This window comes from Triticum urartu, chromosome 3A (assembly GCF_056163025.1).
Source record: "Triticum urartu cultivar PI428250 chromosome 3A, HENAU_Tu73, whole genome shotgun sequence".
Lineage (NCBI taxonomy): Eukaryota > Viridiplantae > Streptophyta > Magnoliopsida > Poales > Poaceae > Triticum > Triticum urartu.
This window is the reverse complement of record NC_141875.1, coordinates 573,015,282-573,034,276: the sequence shown is the minus strand read 5'-3', so window position 1 is coordinate 573,034,276 and position 18,995 is coordinate 573,015,282. Positions and strand designations below refer to the sequence as shown.

The following is an 18,995-nucleotide window of genomic DNA, read 5'->3' as shown; positions in this document are numbered from 1 at the left end:
TGCTGCCGCCCGAGGAGGTCGTCCTCAGTTTTTCCTTCCTTTTTTCTCTCGCCCTTGCTCATTCTCATATCCCTACATTCGTTGTTGATCTGATTTGATCTGCCGAGACAACATGGCCAAGATCGTGGCACCGATCACGACGTGTACAACGGCGTTCGGTCACAATCTAGCGAGGCGGGCTCCCCTCCAGCTCCGGTCATACACAGTGAGGTGAGGGGCGTGATGCCATCCATGGCTGCCCCCTGATGTTCCTTGTCTAGTACCGTTGTCTGGCCATTACCCGAGATCTTCGGCGCTGCGCACGGATCAACATGACGAGGTACAAGCAGCTGCGCCACCACATTGCATTACCCACCTCATCTGCCAAGGATTAACGGAGGTGGGTATTTCAAGATGGGTCGAAGGCCAGAGTTTCTACACACTTATACTGTGTGAGACTTCTTGGTAATGGCGGTGATGTAACAAGAAGACTTAATGGGAGATTTCGGAAGAAGTTTGCATGTGAGACGATTGGAGTTTTGCAGCAGTAATCTCGACGAATGTGGCGGTGACACTAGCAGACTTCGTTCTTGGCGGTCTCAGTTTCCGAGGTGAAAACCCTAGGTCTTTTACCTGGCAATGGCGGCTTCCTAGTCATTTCCTTGTGGAATGCATTGTTTGGAAATTTGACCTTCTCCAGGATGAAAACACAGGATCTGACTATGATGGTTAGACCGAACGACGATGGTGTTTGTGCGCTATAACCTTTCTAAAGGCAATAATGCTACACCTATGTGATGATTTATGAAACCTTACGTAATCCACTTCACCCTAACTAAACCGCCCCCTGAATTTCCGGGTGGGCCCGTGTCCCCAAATAAGGCCCAATAGAAAACTACCACGTCGGATCCTACGTAAGATACGTAACAATCGTTACGTAAGTGTAGCATCTCTCTTTCGAAGGTGTCGTTTTTTAAGAATCTTTTTCGGAGTCTAGGTGTTGCCACCATTGGTGGTGCTCTTGCTGCTGCAAGCCTCTCTTTCTTTCGACGGGACCTTTGTTTTCCTTTTTCTTCTTTTATATTTTGGTTGTGTGCACCCGTGATGTCTAGACTTGCTTTGGATATTATATTATTGAAGAGGCCGGGTGTAATTGACATCATTTTGGTATTAATATATTCCGTTGTCGAAAAAATTGAAAATGACGCACACAACTAGAATATACTATAACCAAACTTATAATCAACAGTATCGAACTGTATCAACATTAAACAGTACCGAACTATGGCGAATGTTCCTCGAAATCCCACGATGTGGACACAGGCGGTGGACCCAAACTGCATGCTAGCTATAGGCATACAGCTCAATTCTCACAAGTTGAATTCATCAACATCAAGTTTCATCACGAAAGTAAAGTTTTCATCACTAAAGTAAAGCAGGACACCCTAGCTAGCTAGCTACTTACGAGCTAGTCACAGACTATGAGTCGCCGTTTAAGCCGTGCGTCTGAACAAAGATCTGTATCTGAACTCACTGCATATTACGACTAACTTTCACACGGAGATGCACGTCCCTTCCATGTGACTAATCACTAATTACTGTATGTTTTGCTTGTACCACTCACTGCTCGCTTGTACTCTGGCCATGCTGACGCTGTGTCCATGAACCGGCCGGCGACACCGTTGGGCGCCGTGGCTGATTGGCTGCGGTGCAGCTGCGTCAACGTGGAGAAAATAGCGGGCTGCTCCAGAGAAAAATCTCCGCCATCGTCATCGCGTCCAGGCTCAGTGAGTGTCCACCGCGGGACGGCATGTACGCCGCCGGATCAATCGAGCTCGCTTCTATGGGCGGCGGCGGCGGCGGCGGCAAGGACGACAACGACCATGGAGCTGCGGGTGCCTCGACCGGACGAAATGGCGAACCGCACGAGAAATACATCTCGTCCATCATCGTCTCGTCGAGGCACATGCTCAAGTCCAGCAGGCTCGGCGACTGTCCGCCACCCGTGTCGTACGACGCCGGATCGCTCGGGCTCGCTTCCACGGGAGGCGGCGACTGCAAGGGCGACAACGACGGAGCAGCAGGGGCAGCTCCGCCGATGACCGTGCTGAAGGTCGAGGTCATGATTCTGTCCTCTAACTCGCCGTTCCCGCCGACGTGGAGGTGGCGGCGTGCATGATCAAAGTCGGCGCCGTTCCTTGTCGTAGTGCTCGTCGCGGGTACATTTGCATTGGTGATGTTCACGTTGGGAAACGCTTGGTGGCATGTGTGCTCGTTCAGGTAAATGACCTTGTACAATGGAGGACTGCCGATGCTGCTATCCTGCTGCTGCACCTGCTTCTTCGCCCTGCAGCCGCGCTCATGGCTATGCATGCATCGGAAGTACAACCTGCATTGCATATACAGGTAGAGAGTCGGTCGATCAGCTGGGCCACGCAAAGAACGTACGGGTACACGAATGTGAGGAACTGACGACGAGGATGTAATTATTGCCTGGTCCCAATCAAAATTATTGTACTGTATCTACATGTACCATCCTTTTTTGGACACCGGTACGCTGTTCACGAGCTTAATTAGCTATCTTGACGTTTTTGGCAAGTCGTTGGCATGGCGCATGCATGTCATTCGTTCCTGAAAGCGATTCATGCAACTTGCTCGCTGAGTTTAGATTCCATTGTACTCACTCAGATTGGCAGACTAGCAAATTCATTACTCTGAGGTGGCTTGGGCACCATGTTGCAGCTCCTAGGACGTAGGTGGCCAGTCTAGCTAGCGGGCGAGGCCGAAAATAAGGCACATGCATGCATGTTCATTTGCTACATATACTTATTCCGGGTAAGCAAATCCATCGCAAAAAGGAAGCGTTTTTTGTGTCTTGATTTCCCATGTACCTTTTGTTGGTTGACAGCTTATTGACTATGAAGTCATTACTGAATATACCGCTGTTAGTTGAAAATACCATTTTACTCTCAGTATTTCCACAACATTCTGGCAACATTTCAGCATCATTAAGTATGTACTTTGATAGCTTTTGTTTGTATTTTGAAACAAGTCAACATTATTTTTAAATATGAGAAATTTCCCACTCACACAAATATCTGTTACGAGAATGCGTGAGTATCTTAAGGTTTCTAGATAACTTATAAGGTTCGACCTCAATAAAGAAATATTTGCATATTGGGAGTAAATGAGGAAACTTTGATGGCACATTCGGATCTGGATAAAAAAATCTATCACACACGAGTCCCCTCAATTAATGGATTTGGCGGAAATATAAACGAACACAAGTTTATAGAATTGTAAGTTGAAAATTTTCAAGAAATACCTAAGATAATGAGATTTGCGCAAGCAGGGGTGTTATGTTCCATGTCTCCATGAAATTCCCTAACCATTGGCAACATATGAAAAGGACTACAAGGTTCTTTTAACGCTACTGTTTTATTTTAACTTTTATAAATAAATGAATGATAATACATAGAAAGGGCATGTTATCTTTAGCAAGATGATTCTAATTCACTTCGCCAAAAAAAGATGATTCTAATTCACTCTTGGTCCGTAAATCAATGTGCTCTGTGAAGTTAGCTATAGGTCCAGCCCTTAACTCTATCTTAGTTCACACCTCATCCAAAAGTGCTGGTCTTCTATGATATGAATGGGGTATTCGGAAAACTATTTGCGGTAAAAAAATTTGTTAGAGTTTGGTCTTGACGTTTTGTCGGGTGGTAGGTGCGACATATGCCAGCGCGTGGCTTATCATTGTGGGAGCCAGTAAAACATCGCCGGTGCCTGGAAACGGGATGAGGCGAAGACATGCACGCCGGCGAATCTTACCCAGCTTCGGGGCTCTCCGTGGAGATAACACCCCTACTGCTGCTCTGCGGGGTCTCCGCATGATCACTAGATGAACAAGTAGCTACACGATGCTCCTTGAGCTGTTTGGCGAGAGGAGGAAGAAGGGCTCTGCTTGCTCTCTTCTCCTCCCTACGTGGTGTCTAAAACTAGCAGGGATCCACCCTTTGCATGGGTGTCCCGGGGGGTTTATATAGGCCTACCCCCGGGGGTACAACGGTAATCCGGCTGGGCGTGGGGCCCAGCCGTCTGTGTCTTCGCTCTCCGCCTTCTGCGCCGGCTGCTGGGGCCCGCCGGCTGCCGGCTCCCTGGTCGATAGGCAGGCCCCACTGTCCAGGGCCTTGTCGGTGGCTAGTTACTGTTGCTCAATCTTGATGACGAGGGCTTCGTCGAGGTAAGCATGGCTACAGTGCTGCCGTCCGGCGGGTGACCACTGTAGCCTCACCGCGTATTGTCTCCTTAATGGGGCGTCTCCTTTGAGGGGGTGGCAAGCCGGCTGGAGAGAGCCGGCTCCATCTCGGGCCGACTGGGGGAGGCCAGGCCACCTTCAGGTGTCTCTCTGACTGAAGGGGCCCACCGCCCGTGGGCCGTACTAGGAGCCCGTCGTGGATGACATCAGGGTCAGTGTGGCAACAGTGCCGCGCCGGACGGGTCATGGCCACCCGTATGGCGCACTGTGCCAGGCGCACTCCGCGATTCGGGGGTGGCAGGCTTCACTGTAGCCACGCCCCGTCACATCGCCGTTATGTGGATGCAGACTTCGGGGGTACGGTCTTGACCTCTTTATGGGAGCCGGCTCCTCAGAGTCGGCCTTCTCGCAGCCGGCTCCTTGGAGCCGGCCCTCCTGCGGCTTTCTTCATGAGGGCTGAAGTCGGGCCGCCTTCCAATAGCCGGCCTGGGAGACAGCCGGCCAGGGGAAGGCGGCCCCATGTCTTGGATTCTTAAGAGCCGGATCGGCTCGTAATTTTTTCAGAAAGGCCAGGGGGAGCCGGCTAGGCTACCCGTGGTCACTTACTCCGACAGTAGTCCCCGAAGCTGAGCGAGCTTCGAGGCTGATAAAGGGACGAGAAGCTTGGTCAGCTTCCTATCCTGAGGGGCCGGCTTTGCTTGTGCGCGCCGACTTCGGAGAGCTCCGTTTCTTGTAGGCGGGAACGCGGGCCACGTGGCGAGGAAATCCTACCAACGCACGCGCACGACGGGATGCCGCCGCAGGCCCGGGCCCGCCACTCACAGGCCTCGGTCCGAGCGCGGATCTTCCGCGGCCCACATGGACCGCTCGCCTTCCCACGGCGGTTTTATTCTGCCATCAAGGCACAGTAATAGCGGGACATGGGGGAGTGGGCGCAGTTGATCCCCACGTTCCCCCACGCCGCGCCTCGTCGGCTCCGCCGCGCGGTCTATAAGTAGGAGGAGGAGGGGGAGCGGCAGAGGCTCGCGCGCTCTCCCTCACTCCGCCCCCTTCTCGCCCTCCTTCTTCTTCTCTTCCCCGCAGCAGCTCTTTGCCGCGCCGTTCCGCCGCCGCATCGTCTTGCTTCTCGCCGCGCTGCCCCATGGCGCTGTCAAGCTCGTGGGATGGCTCCAACGTCCATGAGGACCACGTCGCGTTCCTCCGCCAGACGCGATGCCTGCCCGGCGAGAACTTCGTTCGGGTTCGTCTAGCGCCGGAGAAGGAGATTTTGCCGGCACCGGAGGAAGGCGAGCGGGTGATCTTCCGCTCGCACTACCTGCGCGGCTTTGGCCTTCCGGCGAGCGGGTTCCTCCGGGCCTTCCTCGAATTCTACAACCTCCAGCCGCATCACCTCACGCCCAACGCGGTGATGCTGCTGTCGGCCTTCGTCACGCTGTGCGAGGGCTTCCTTGGGGTCCTCCCCACGCTCGAGCTCTGGGAGGAATTCTTCCAGAGCAAACTCGGCACCGTCGTCGCGGGCGTGCCCGCCCCCTGTGGAGCCTTCATCGCCATGAGGCGGGCGAGCGAGAACAATCCGTTCCCGTCCATTCCACTGATCCAGTCGGTGAAGCTTTGGCAGAAGTCTTATTTCTACGTGAGGAACGTCGCCCAGCAAGGCGACTACGTCAACCTGCCGGATTATGTAGCCGGCCCGCCGGCTGGGAGGCAGCCTTCGTGGAGCTACCGGGCCAGGTCGCTGTCTCAGGCCGGGAACGTAGCCGTCTCCCGGCTTCGGGTGATGATCCAGTCGGAGGGCCTGACCGGAGCCGACTTGGTGGCCGCCTTCGTGGAGAGCCGGGTTCTTCCCCTCCAAAGCCGGCCTCACATGGTTTGTCAGATGAGCGGCCGCTTCGACCCATGCCGGCTGAGCACCAGGGAGATGCCTCATGCGGAGGTCTCCTACATGGTGAACTATATCTCCAACTGCAAGCTCGCCTAGGATTGGCGGTACGGCAAGGGGCCGTACTCTCGGGCCAACCCTCCGCCCGTCGTAAGTTTTTTCTTCTTTTCTTCCTTTTGTAGCCGGCCTCATGATAGCCGACTCTTGATCAGTTCGTTTGCCTTTTGCAGAACCCTCTTCTCCCGCCGACAGCCGGGGCCGCGGGGGTAGAGCGCCAGCTCCTCCCCGACTGCACGGTGGACGACGCCGACGACCCGGACTTGGGAGTGGCCGCCATGGAAGACGCCATCGTGGGGGAAAGCGACGGGTCCGGAGGTGCGGGGCTCACGGCCGGCTTCGAGGACTGGCCGGATGATGCCGAGGTTGAAGTCGCCCCGCGCCGCCAGCCGGCGCCTGATCATCAAAGCACGAGCTCGTCCGCCGCGCCGGCTGCTGGCGACGGCGCCCAGAAGCACCAGGCCGTGTCGATCCTCTTCGGTAGCCGTCCGAAGAAGTCCAAGGCTTCCATAGCGGCGACCAAGCGAGATGAGGCGGCCGCGAAGGCGGCCCGCTTCCGCAAGGCGGTGAAGCAGCCGCAGGCGATCTCAGCGTAAGTCGTCGAATGCTTGGATATATTTTTTGTTGTTCTTCTTTTCGATTGAAAACTCTTCTAAACCTTTCTTTGCTCGCCGGACAGGGCGCCGCTTTCCCTTGAGCGGGGTCCGTGCGGCTCCGTAGTCGGGCCGACTAAAGGGTCTTCAGGCTCCCGCCGCATGGATCCCCGTGCCGACCTCAGGGAGGCCACGGAGCGGAACGCACGAGAGGCGCGGGAGGAGCGGGAGGCGGCGGAGCGAAGGGCCGCCCAGGCAATGAAGGAGCAGGCCGACGCAGCAGCCAAGGCTCGGACGGAGGCGGCAGCTGCGGAGACGGAGGCGGAGGCTTCGCACAACCAGCCTCCGCTGCTAGTCATTCCCCTCCGTGCCGTGGCCCCCAACATTCCTGTGCCTCCGCTGGAGGAGGTCGACCAAGAACCGCCGGTGATGGAGTGGAGGGAGGACTCCGTGATCTTCGTGGAGAGGGCGCCGCCGGCAGCGCCAACCGGAGCGGGCCAAGGCGGCCAGTCGGCTGCGGGGCCAGAGTAGCCGGCTGGGGGTGAGCCGGAAGCGGGAGCCGGCCTCGAGGTGCAGCCGGCAGTGCGCCAGCGCGCAGGGGGAGGCACCGCTGCGCCCCAGCCGCACCGAGCTTCGGGTGCCCGCCGGACGGCGGAGGCCTTGGAGGCGGCCAGCACCGGCACGTCCGAGAGGACTCCCAGCGGCGGGACGGGCGAGCTGAATGTGGCGGCCCAAGAGGTTCGGAACCGGCTTCAGGCCCAAGCCGCCTCGCTGCAGCAATACACCCAGGAGTTCCTTGCGACGCGGGCCATCATCCGGGTGAGTCTTCTATCTTTGGTTGCATTGTTCTCTTAATTTCTTCCGTGGGGGCGCGTAAGCGCACCCACTAGGTGTAGTCCCCGAGATTCGGGCCGACTGCTGAGCAGTCGGGTCGGATCTTCCTTGACGACTACCTTATTCTCGCCTCCTGTCTAATCTTCTAGGAGTATCATAACCTCTGCGCTGCTGCCTTCAACTCCCAGGCCCAGGAGCTGGGTCGGAGAACCGAAGACCTGATCAGCAGCCGGAGTACGTACTTGGTTTCGTTCATCTCCTGTGGGGGCGCGTCAGTGCACCCACTGGGTGTAGTCCCCGAGATTCGGGCCGACTGCTGAGCAGTCGGGTCGGATCTTTCCTGACGACTTCACCTTACTGGTTTTTCTTTTGTCTTTCGTGCTCGCAGAAGCCAATGCCGACTTAAGGGGGCAGCTCAGCGAGGCGCAGGCCACCCTTCGTGCCAAGGAAACCGAGTACGACGCCTTGGTCCTGGAGCGTGACCGCATGGCCAAGAAGCTGGCTGACCAGGAGGAGAGCCACAAGGCGGCTCTGAAGAAGGCGCAGGATAACGAAGCCGCCCTGAAGGCCGAGTTCGAGACTGAAGCGGCGGGCTGGGCTGAGACTAGGCAAGCGCTGAATGAAGGCTTCGGCCGTATTGAGGATTTGATCGACGGTAAGCCGCCTTCCTCGCTCCTTGCCTGCCCCTTGCCGCCTGACTTGTGTTCTGACTTGAGCTGCTTTTTATTCTCTATGCAGGCTACTTTCCTGGCTACTCCGTCCTCGCCGCCCAAACCATCGAGGCCCATCGCGAAGCGCGCCGGCAGGCGGGGGCTGAAGTCGCGCCGGACGCGAGTCAGTCGCTTGAAGAGCAACTCTTGGCAGTCCAAGCGCGGCTGTAGCCGGCTCATCGTATGCTCCGCCGCCTCCAGCGCGCCAGAGCGCAGGTGTTGGCCGCCCTCTGGCCAGGCGAGGCGATTCCCCGCACCCCGAGTCGGACTGCTGACTGGCTGGAGGTTGCGGTTGGCCGCTTCGAGGCCTGGAAGGCGTCGGCGGCCCGGCTTGGAGCAGGGCGGGCGCTGGAGTTCGTCCGAGCTTGGTATCCGGGGCTGAACCTGGACCAGCTGCGCACCTGGCGGCTAGAGGCCGACGAGGAGCTAGCGGAGGTGCGGCCGGCTATCGCTCAGCGCGCATCGACAATCGCCGAGTGTACTGACATCAGCGTCTTCGCTCCCGAGATTAATGATGACGGCGTTGCCCAGGCGGAGGAGTGGTTCGGGCTGGATCCGGCGGCGGGTGAAGACTTGGCAGAAGAAATCGCCTCTAGCGACGAAGGCGAAGACGACGAAGTAGAGGAAGACGAAGACGTCGAGCCGGCCGGTGGAACAGCCAGCCAGCCTCAGCCTGACCGTGCCTCGAGCAACGAGGCGCGCGCAAGCGCGCCCTCTGCGGGGGGCGGTGATCATGCCGAGGTTCGCCAGCCGGCCGCTCCTCCAGCCGGCACTGCCGTCTCCACCGACCTGCCCGGCTCTTCGGTCACTCCGCCAGCTTAATCTGCCGTCCTTGTTTTTTCCTGCTTGTTGCCTTCTGAACAATTTTATTAAGCTTTCGCAGTTCCACCCACTGGGGGTGTATCCAAACTATGTTGAATGCTGGCCTTTTGAAGGTCTTTTATGTAAATATTATTGTGTGCATGTTTGGTTTCCATTCACGTATGCTTTTTATCCTTAGGCTGTTTCCTTTGCCGTCTTCCCCTTCTGGGAAGGCAAGTACTCGAGCTTTCTTAGATTGGAGCGAGGTGAATGGAAGCCGGCCGGCTGGCTACTTTGGTAGCCGGTCGGTGGTGGGAGAAAAACCGGCTTTTGTTATATTAGTCCATTAGTCCCTAGCCGTTTTTCGTGTGGGCACCCGTTCCTGCCCTTAACTCTTGCCAGCCGGACAGCCGGTTCTTCGAACTGCGACTTTTGGCAAGAGAAGGCTTGGGAGCCGGCACACTACTTGTCTGACTGCGGGTAGGACTTCTAATATAACTCCAGGCGGCCAGTCCCTGGGCCGACTAGTCGAACCCGGTGCCGGACGGAAAAAGTAAATGCAATGACAAGGCCATAAGCATGATACTTTTCATTTATAGACAAAAGATGGCAGTCCCCGAGCTCTCCTCGGGGGCCCTATTGTCTCGTACTTAGTACAAAAGTTAGCGTGATACATACTGCATTTCAGCTGTAAAACCTTCGGAGGAGGTTGGCGTTCCATGGTCGTTCCGACTCCTTGCCGGAGTCGTCTCTCTTTCGTGCCTTCGGCTTCTGCGCGTCGATCAGGTAGTAGGAGTCGTTGCCTAAGGCTCTGCTAATGACGAAGGGGCCCTCCCAAGGGGCCGAGAGCTTGTGCTGGCCGGCTGTTCACTGGATCAGCCGGAGCACAAGATCGCCCTCTTGGAAGGATCTTGGCTTGACCTTCCGGCTGTGGTAGCGGCGCGGGCCCTGCTGATAGATGGCGGACCGGCTGAGGGCTAACAGCCGGCTTTCTTCCAGCAGGTCGACGCCGTCTTCTCGTGCTTCCTTGGCCTCCGCTTCCGTGTACATGGTTACTCGAGGCGAGTCGAACTCGATGTCAGTTGGGATGACCGCCTCGGCACCATACACGAGGAAGAAAGGGGTGAAGCCGGTTGACTTGTTTGGTGTAGTGCGCAGACTCCAGAGGACAGCCAGCAGCTCATTGAGCCAACAGCCGGCTGAACGCTCCAGTGGTACGATCAGTCAAGGCTTGATGCTGGAAAGGATGAGGCCGTTGGCTCGCTCGACCTGGCCGTTTGACTGCGGGTGGGCGACGGATGCTAGATCCAACCGGATGCCTTGCGTCGCGCAGAAACGTGCCAAGGATCCCTTGGCGAAATTTGTGCCATTGTCGGTGATGATGCTGTGTGGCACGCCGTACCGAGTTGTTATATCTGCGATAAATGTGACGGTAGTCGGCCCATTCAGCTTCTTTATCGGCTTTGCTTCAATCCATTTGGTGAATTTGTCCACGGCGACAAGCAGATGTGTCATGCCGCCGCGCGCCGTCTTGAATGGGCCCACCATGTCCAGTCCCCAAACGGCGAAGGGCCGGGTGAGGGGAATGGTCTTGAGTGCTGAAGCCGGCATGTGTTGCTTGGAGCTGAAGAGTTGGCACCCTTTGCAATGTTTAACTAACTCCTTGGCGTCATCCAAAGTAGTCGGTCAAAAGAAACCATGGCGGAAGGCTTTGGTGACGAGTGATCTTGAGGTCGCATGGTGGCCGCATTCTCCTTGGTGGATGTCTCTGAGGATTGCAATGCCCTTCTCTTGCTCGACGCATCGCTGGAGGACTCCAGTGACACTGCGCTTGACGAGCTCTCTGTTGACGATTGTGTATGCTCCGGCTCGGCGTTGGACTTGTCTTGCCTCTACTTCGTCAGCCGGCAGATCTTGGTTTATTAGGAAGTTGAGGATGGATTGAGCCCATGACGGAGCTGCGACTTCTTCTATTGCCAAAACGGCTACTGTGACTAGGGCGGGCGGGCTGGGCGGTGAAATGCTAGAGTCGGCCGCCGCCTGTTGTGTTGGTGTAGTCTCCGGGCCGACTACCGTAGTCCCCGTGCCGGGTGAGGCAGTCCCCGGGCCGGGCGTAACTACGGAAGTCCCCGAGCCGCCTGCTAATACCCCCTGGCCGACTATCGAAGTCCCCGGGCCACCTGCTTGGTTCTTCGAGCCAGACCCGGCCGCGCCGGGGTCAGACGGGACAAAGATGGAATCGGACTCTGGAGACGGCTTGATAGACGGCTTGAGGAGGTGTTGTAGAGAGACGCCGGTTGGTATTGCTTGCCGGGTGGAGCCTATTCGAGCCAGAGCATCAGCTTGCTCGTTGTCGGCTCGCGGTACGTGGAGGAATTCGCATCCTTCAAAATACCCGCTGATCTGCTGAACGAGGAAGCGGTAGCTTGCCATATTTGCGTCCTTGGCATCCCAGTCGCCGGATGATTGCTGGACCACCAAGTCCGAGTCGCCATAACATAGGATCCGGCGAATGCCGAGTTCTTTGGCAAGCCGGAGCCCGTGTATGAGCGCCTCGTACTCGGCCACGTTGTTGGAGGCGGCAAAGTGAATTTGCAGCGTGTATCTGAGCTTGTCACCTTTGGGAGAGGTGAGGATGATGCCGGCTCCCAAGCCGGTGCGCATCTTGGACCCATCGAAGTGCATGCGCCAATGAGTGGAGTCGGGAGCCGGCGGTAGGTAGTGGGTCTCAGCCCAGTCGACGAGGAAGTCTGCCAATGCTTGGGACTTGATGGCAGTGCGAGGCTGGTAGAAGATTGTGTAAGGGGCCAGCTCGATGGCCCATTTCGCCACCCGTCCGGATGCATCCCGGCTGCCTATGATCTCGGCCAGCGGGGCAGTGCATACGACCGTGATGGGATGCTCTTGGAAGTAGGGCTTCAGCTTCTTGGCGGCGAAGTACACGCCATAGCACATCTTCTGGTAGTGCGGGTAGTTCTGCTTCGAGGTAGACAGCACCTCGCTCAAATAATACACCGGCCTCTGGACCGGCTGGGCTCGGCCTTCTTCTGGGCGTTGGACTACGATGACGGTGCTGACCACCCGGCTGGTTGCGGCAATGTAGAGGAGCATGGGCTCTTTCTCAGTCGGCGCCGCTAGGACTGGCGGGGTGGCCAGCATCTTCTTCAGCTCGTGGAAAGCTTGGTCAGCTTGGTCGTTCCACTCGAAGTGAGTGGTCTTCTTCATGAGGCGGTAGAGGGGGAGAGCTTTCTCTCCGAGCCGGCTGATGAAGCGGTTTAGGGAGGCCAAGCATCCGGTAAACTTCTGGACGTCTTGAAGTTTGGTGGGAATCGCCATTCTCTCAATGGCCTTGATCTTTACTGGGTTGCATTCGATGCCGCGTCCGGAGACCAGGAAGCCTAGGAGCTGGCCGGCTGGTACTCCGAACACGCATTTCTTGGGGTTAAGCTTGATTTGGAACCGGCGTAGGTTCTCAAATGTTTCCTTGAGGTCTTCCAGCAATGTGCCGCGCTTCTCCATCTTCACCACAATGTCGTCTATGTAGACATGGGCATTCCTGCCGAGTTGCTTGAGGAGGCACTTCTGCATGCAACGCTGAAAAGTGGCACCGGCATTTCTCAAGCCGAATGTCATAGTCAGGTAGCAGAAGGCTCCGAATGGCGTGATGAAGGCGGTCTTCAGGCAGTCTGCCGGATCCAACTTTATCTGGTGATACCCTGAGTAAGCATCCAAGAAACTCAATAGCTCGCATCCGGCCGTGGAGTCTATCACTTGGTCAATCCTCGGCAGGGCAAAGGGATCTTTGAGGCAGGCCTTGTTGAGGCTCGTGTAGTCTATACACATGCGCCACTTGTTGTTCTTCTTTAGCACGAGGACCGGGTTGGCGAGCCACTCTGGAAAGAAAACTTCCATAATGAAGCCGGCTGCCAGAAGCCGGGCTATCTCCTCTCCCACAATCCTGCGTTTCTCCTCCGACAGTCGGCAAAGGGGTTGTTTGACTGGCTTTGCGTCTTCTCGGACGTGTAGTTTGTGCTCGGCGAATTCCTTCGGGATGCCCGACATGTCCTTGCGGGACCATGCAAAGATGTCCCGATTCTCATGGAGGAAATCAGCGAGCTCGCCTTCCTATTTGCTGTTTAGGTTTGCCCCGATGACGGCAAACCTCTCTGGGTGCTCGGGGTCAAGAGGTATCTTCTTCGTCTCCTTGGCCGACTGGAAAGATCCTTGAGTATCATGCTCCTTAGGATCGGGGGACAAGGCCGACTGCTTGCTGCTGCGCACTCAGAGGACTTCTTGTAATCGCCGGCTACGGTGATGGCGCCTTTTGTGCTTGGTATCTTCATCTTGAGGTATGCATAGTGGGGAACTACCATGAATTTGGCCAAGGCAGGTCGGCCAAGCAATGCATGGTAAGGGCTCTCCAGGTCCACCACTTCAAACCAGATCGCTTCCCGACGGAAATGCTCCTTGTCCCCAAAAAGTACATCAATCTTGATCTTGCCAATGGGGGCGCAGGACAGGCCGGGTACGATGCATGGAACACTGTTCGAGTAGGCATGAGTTGCTTTGTCATGACGTTCAGCTTCTCCAGGGTGTCGCAGTACAAGATGTTGATGCTGCTCCCGCCGTCTATCAACACACGGGAGAAGCAGGTGGCGCGTCTGTCCGTTGCAAGGGTGGCATCCAGAACCAACGCATAAGAGCCGGGAGATGGCATCACCTCTGGGTGATCGGCCCGGCTCCAGCTGATAGGTTTTTCTGACTAGTGCATGTGCTCGGCGGGGTTGGCAGCAACCATGCTGACTTCCTGGTTCTCTCAGCGTTTGCTGCGCCGGTCTTCGGGCTGGCTTGTAAAGACGATATAGGCGGCATGCTCGTCGGGGAACTCATCATGCACAGCTCCGACTGCGGGCCGAGCGGCCGGCACCGGCGGAACCGGAGGCGGCGGGCCGACAGGCGGAGGCGGCGCGAGCCCTTCGCCTTTGGAGATTCGGGTGAGCCAATGGCACTTCCGGGTTGTGTGGTTGGACGGCTTCGCGCCGCTGTGGAACTTGCACGGGGCGTCGAGAGTTTGCTCGTAGGAGAAGGCCGGCTGCCAAGCCGGCCTGCCGCCCTTGGGTTTCTTGGGCGCGGGCCGCCCTTCGGGTGGCACCTCTTCGACTGTGGCCACCTGCCGACTGGCGGGAGGCGGCGCGGGGCCCTTGCGCTTGTGGTCGTTCGAGTGTGGGCGTCGGCCGGAATCCCCAGCAGGTGTCTTGGGCGCCGGGTTGAGTACTTTTCCGGACGCGTCTACCCGGAGCTCGGTCTTCATTGAGGAGTCGGCGGTGGCGTACTTGTCCGCTATGTCCAGAAGCTCGTCGAGGGTAGTCGGCTCGTCGCAGAGAAGCTTGTACTTGAGGAGGGTGCCTTCTCGGCACCCGACTGTGAAGTATTCGATGGCTTGCACCTCGTGCACCCCTTCGCAAGAGTTGCGGAGCTCGGCCCAACGCGTGAGGTAGTCGCGAGTTGACTCGGCGGGGCCTTGTACTCACAAGGAGAGCTGTCTGGGCTTGGGAGCCCGCTTGTAGGTGCTGGTGAAGTTGCGGACGAAGGCTTCTGTAAAGTCTAGCCAGCTGTTGATGCTACGTGGTTTGAGGCTGTTGAGCCAGGTCCGCGCCGTGCCTTGCAGCATGAGGGGCACGCACTTCACGGCAACGCGCCGGTTGCCGTTGGCTATGCTAACCGCTGTGGAGTAGTCGATCAGCCAATCTTTCGGCTTCACGGGGCCGTTGTACTTGGGCGTGTCTCTTGGGAGCGAGAACCCTCTGGGGAAGGGCTCGTCGCGGATGCGGGGGCCGAAGCAAGGCGGACAGACATCGTCTTCTTCTTCCAGCGCCAGGGATCGCGCCAGGCGGTCGATCCGATGGCGGGCATTGTTTTCGCCGACTCCTTCGCGGCGACCTAGTCGGCCGCTGAGAGTCGGATGCGCCACCGGCGGAGGGGTGGGATATCTCTCTCCATGGGGCCGAGGCGGAGGCGGGTTGCCCTGCCACTCCACGGCCCGAGGGTGGCCTTCTGCGTCTCGCTCGATGGAAATCCGGGTTTGGCTTCGGCTGGCAGCCGGCTCTTTCTCGCGCCGCGCGCGGTCTCTACCCGCAGTGGGCGTCCGAGACGTCGCGCCGTGATCTCGGCGTGGCGGAGGGCTTTCCGCGCGGGCGTCGGCTTCGTGCCCCTGCGCGACTGCATCGATCAGCTGCTGGATGCGTCGGGTCATGTGGGGGAGTTCTTCGGCCCCCAGTCCGTCTAGCTCATCTACGGCCGCCTGGGCGGCGCACAGGTTCTCGAGTGGAGTGGCGTAGACTGGGCGGTCGACTCCTAACGTGCCGGCAACGACAGCACCGCGCTGTCTGACAACGCCGACCCGGCTGGGCCTGTCTGGGGGCGGCATGCCAAAGGCGGCGCGGTCAGCCTCGCGTCGGTGGGCCTCAGCGAGGCGTCTCATGGAAACAAATTTCCGGCCTTCCGCGAGGAGGGCGAGGCGGCGAGCCTCCAGTGCTTCAGCGTCGGCGTCGGCCGGGAGGGGGATGGACAAGTCGTGGACCGCCGCGTGCGGGGCATCGTGTGCGCTCTCGTCAGCAGCGCCGTCGTGGCCGATGACCATCACCTCGGTGGTGACAGCGTCGCAGCCATCGGCTCGGGGAAGCGGGTCGTTGTAGATCGTGACATTGGTGGGGAAGGTGTCGAACGAGGCCGTGTCGGAGTCGACAGGCATCGGATTGGTGGAGCCAACCGACTCCAAGTCCACAGCAGGCTTGCCGGAGACATGGAGCCGGCCGAGGAGGTTGACGAGGTGGTCGGTGCCCGCGTCGGAGGCGAGCTCGTCGGAGATGAGGGTCTTGTCGAGGAGATCAGCGAGGCTGCTCGCTGCGCAGGCGTTGGTGACGCCTTGCAGCGCGTCGTGGCAAGCGCCATCGGGCGTGCCGGGCTGGCTACGCTCGCGAGGGAGGAAGAGGGTTCCCGTCCAGAACAGGTTTCTGGACGACGGTGCACCTGGCCCCAAGGTGGGCGCCAAATGTCGGGTGGTAGGTGCGACATATGCCAGCGGGTGGCTTATCATTGTGGGAGCCAGTAAAACATCGCCGGTGCCTGGAAACGGGATGAGGCGAAGACATGCACGCCGGCGAATCTTACCCAGCTTCGGGGCTCTCCGTGGAGATAACACCCCTACTGCTGCTCTGCGGGGTCTCTGCATGATCACTAGATGAACAAGTAGCTACACGATGCTCCTTGAGCTGTTTGGCGAGAGGAGGAAGAAGGGCTCTGCTTGCTCTCTTCTCCTCCCTACGTGGTGTCTAAAACTAGCAGGGATCCACCCTTTGCATGGGTGTCCCGGGGGGTTTATATAGGCCTACCCCCGGGATTACAACGGTAATCCGGCTGAGCGTGGGCCCCAGCCGTCTGTGTCTTCGCTCTCCGCCTTCTGCGCCGGCTGCTGGGGCCCGCCGGCTGGTGGGTCCCGCCGGCTGCCGGCTCCCTGGTCGACAGGCAGGCCCCACTGTCCAGGGCCTTGTCGATGGCTGGTTACTGTTGCTCAATCTTGGTGACGAGGGCCTCGCCGAGGTAAGCATGGCTACAGTGCTGCCGTCCGGCAGGTGACCACTGTAGCCTCACCGCGTCTTGTCTCCTTAATGGGGCGTCTCCTTCGAGGGGGTGGCAAGCTGGCTGGAGAGAGCCGGCTCCGTCTCGGGCCGACTGGGGGAGGCCAGGCCGCCTTCAGGTGTCTCTCTGCCTGAAGGGGCCCACCGCCCATGGGCCGTACTGGGAGCCCGTCGTGGATGACATCAGGGTCAGTGTGGCAACAGTGCCGCGCCGGACGGGTCATGGCCACCCGTACGGCGCACTGTGCCAGGCGCGCTCCGGGATTCGGGGGTGGCAGGCTTCACTATAGCCACGCCCCGTCACATCGCCGTTATGTGGATGCAGACTTCGGGGGTACGGTCTTGACCGCTTTATGGGAGCCAGCTCCTTGGAGTCGGCCTTCTCGCAGCCGGCTCCTCGGAGCCGGCCCTCCCGCGGCTTTCTTCATGAGGGCTGAAGTCGGGCCGCCTTCCAATAGCCGGCCTAGGAGACAGCCGACCAGGGGAAGGCGGCCCCATGTCTTGGATTCTTAAGAGCCGGATCGGCTCGTAATTTTTTTAGAAAGGCCAAAGGGAGCCGGCTAGGCTACCCGTGGTCACTCACTCCGACACGTTTTCATATGTATTGAAAATGTATTGCATAGTCTTAACGTGTGGAAAGTCCTTATGTTTGTAAACATAACCATTGCTCAAACACTTATATACTATTCGTCCAACAATGTATGTGCTTCATTAATTTGTATTAGTTCTTGTTACTGATGTACTTAAACAAAAAAGTAAATGGCTCTGTGATTTGGCTACAGTTGCAGTAAGTATCATGCATGATATTTGCGGATAAATAGGAGAACTCGCATCAAGAAAACAACTTCACCTTGCAAACTTCCTGTTCTTAATGTTCTTTTGCCCATATTTTTTCCATTTGTAACCATCCTTGTAAGGCTCGGCTGTAATCTCCTCTTCTTTACCTATTCTTGGGGGAGTAACCTCTTCCCCACTAAATTGGTTCATGGAAACAACAGAGTAAGGAAGCAGTGCTAATCGAGATGGATCAGTGTTAGTAAATCAGTAGTGCACCTGATGATCGCCGGAGTGGCCTGGCTGATGCTACCCTCCATGATCGCAGCCTCGGGCGCTGTCGCCCTGCCTTCCACCATCCTACCACTGTTGCCGGGGTTGAACATCGACAGAGACGCCCTGAACACCTGAGAAAGCTCTTGGCTTATGGCCACAGCCATCTCCTGGCCATGGCTATCGAGGAGGTGGCTGGGTTGGCTGAGCAAAGCCAGAAGCTTGGCGCTGAGATTGTAGCTGCGGCCGAGCTCCTCCCACAGCTTTCCTACGGCCTCTTGCTGAAATGCCATCCTGATCTCGTGAGTTGCAGGAGGTTACAGCAAGAGAGTGGATTTTCTTGAGCTGAGATGTAGCCACTCTGTTAGGAGGTGTTTAGTTTGTGGAGTACCTACCGATATTGGTGGAGCTAGTTTTATAGACGGACGCTCCTCTGCCGTCAGCCAACTACGTAATCGTTTAGAGGTTCCATTTCATCTTCTTTATCCACGTCCAGAGACGGTGTATTAAAAGAATCCAACCTTTACCAGGCAATTCTAAAATAAAATAACGAATCAACCTGTGATTGGATAGTTAGAGGGACAGTGGTATCCGAGTCCACCAGGGTTCAAGTTCATGATGCGCTTTCAGTGAAAGGAGACGTTTGCTCATAGTGGTAGGGTATGCGTGTGCGCATTTATAGGGGTGAGTGTATGCGCGTATGTATGAGCACTTGCGTCTGTACTGTGTTCAATTTTTTTTTAAAAAAATTCCAAGAATCTTTCAATCTATTCGGCTTCAGTCATGGCAGTACAAACAACAACAGAGGTAATAAATATTACAATCATGTTCGTGGACCGTTTAGCGACGACTACGAGCACTGGAGCAAGTCGAAGGCGCGCCTCCTTCATCGCCCCTCCCTAATTGGAGCCGGACAAACCTTGTTATAGTAGACAGTCAAGAATTCATCGTGCTAAGACCTCATAGGACCAGCGCACCTAAGCAACAATCATCACCGATGATGAAAGTCGTCGATCAGAAGGATCAAACTTGTAAACACTCAAACGAAGACGAATGAAGATCAGATCCAAACATATCCACCAAAGACTAGCACCGATCGAATCCCGCGAGATCTGACGAAGACACGCTTCCACACGTCCTTCGACGATGCTAGACGCACCATTAAAACAAGGATAGAACTTAAAAGATATTATTCCTACT

General features: G+C 57.1%; 1 protein-coding gene across 1 annotated transcript; it reads right to left on the bottom strand.

The window, feature by feature from the left end:
- Window positions 1–1,698: 1,698 nt before the first annotated feature.
- On the bottom strand, window positions 1,699–18,088 carry LOC125506458 (uncharacterized). Its single transcript, XM_048671269.2, has 4 exons — window positions 17,802–18,088; window positions 17,599–17,721; window positions 2,871–2,921; window positions 1,699–2,368 (listed from the first exon to the last, which is right to left on the bottom strand). The coding sequence occupies exons 1-4, from the start codon at window positions 18,086–18,088 to the stop codon at window positions 1,699–1,701; spliced, it is 1,131 nt and encodes a 376-aa protein (XP_048527226.2).
- Window positions 18,089–18,995: the final 907 nt, after the last annotated feature.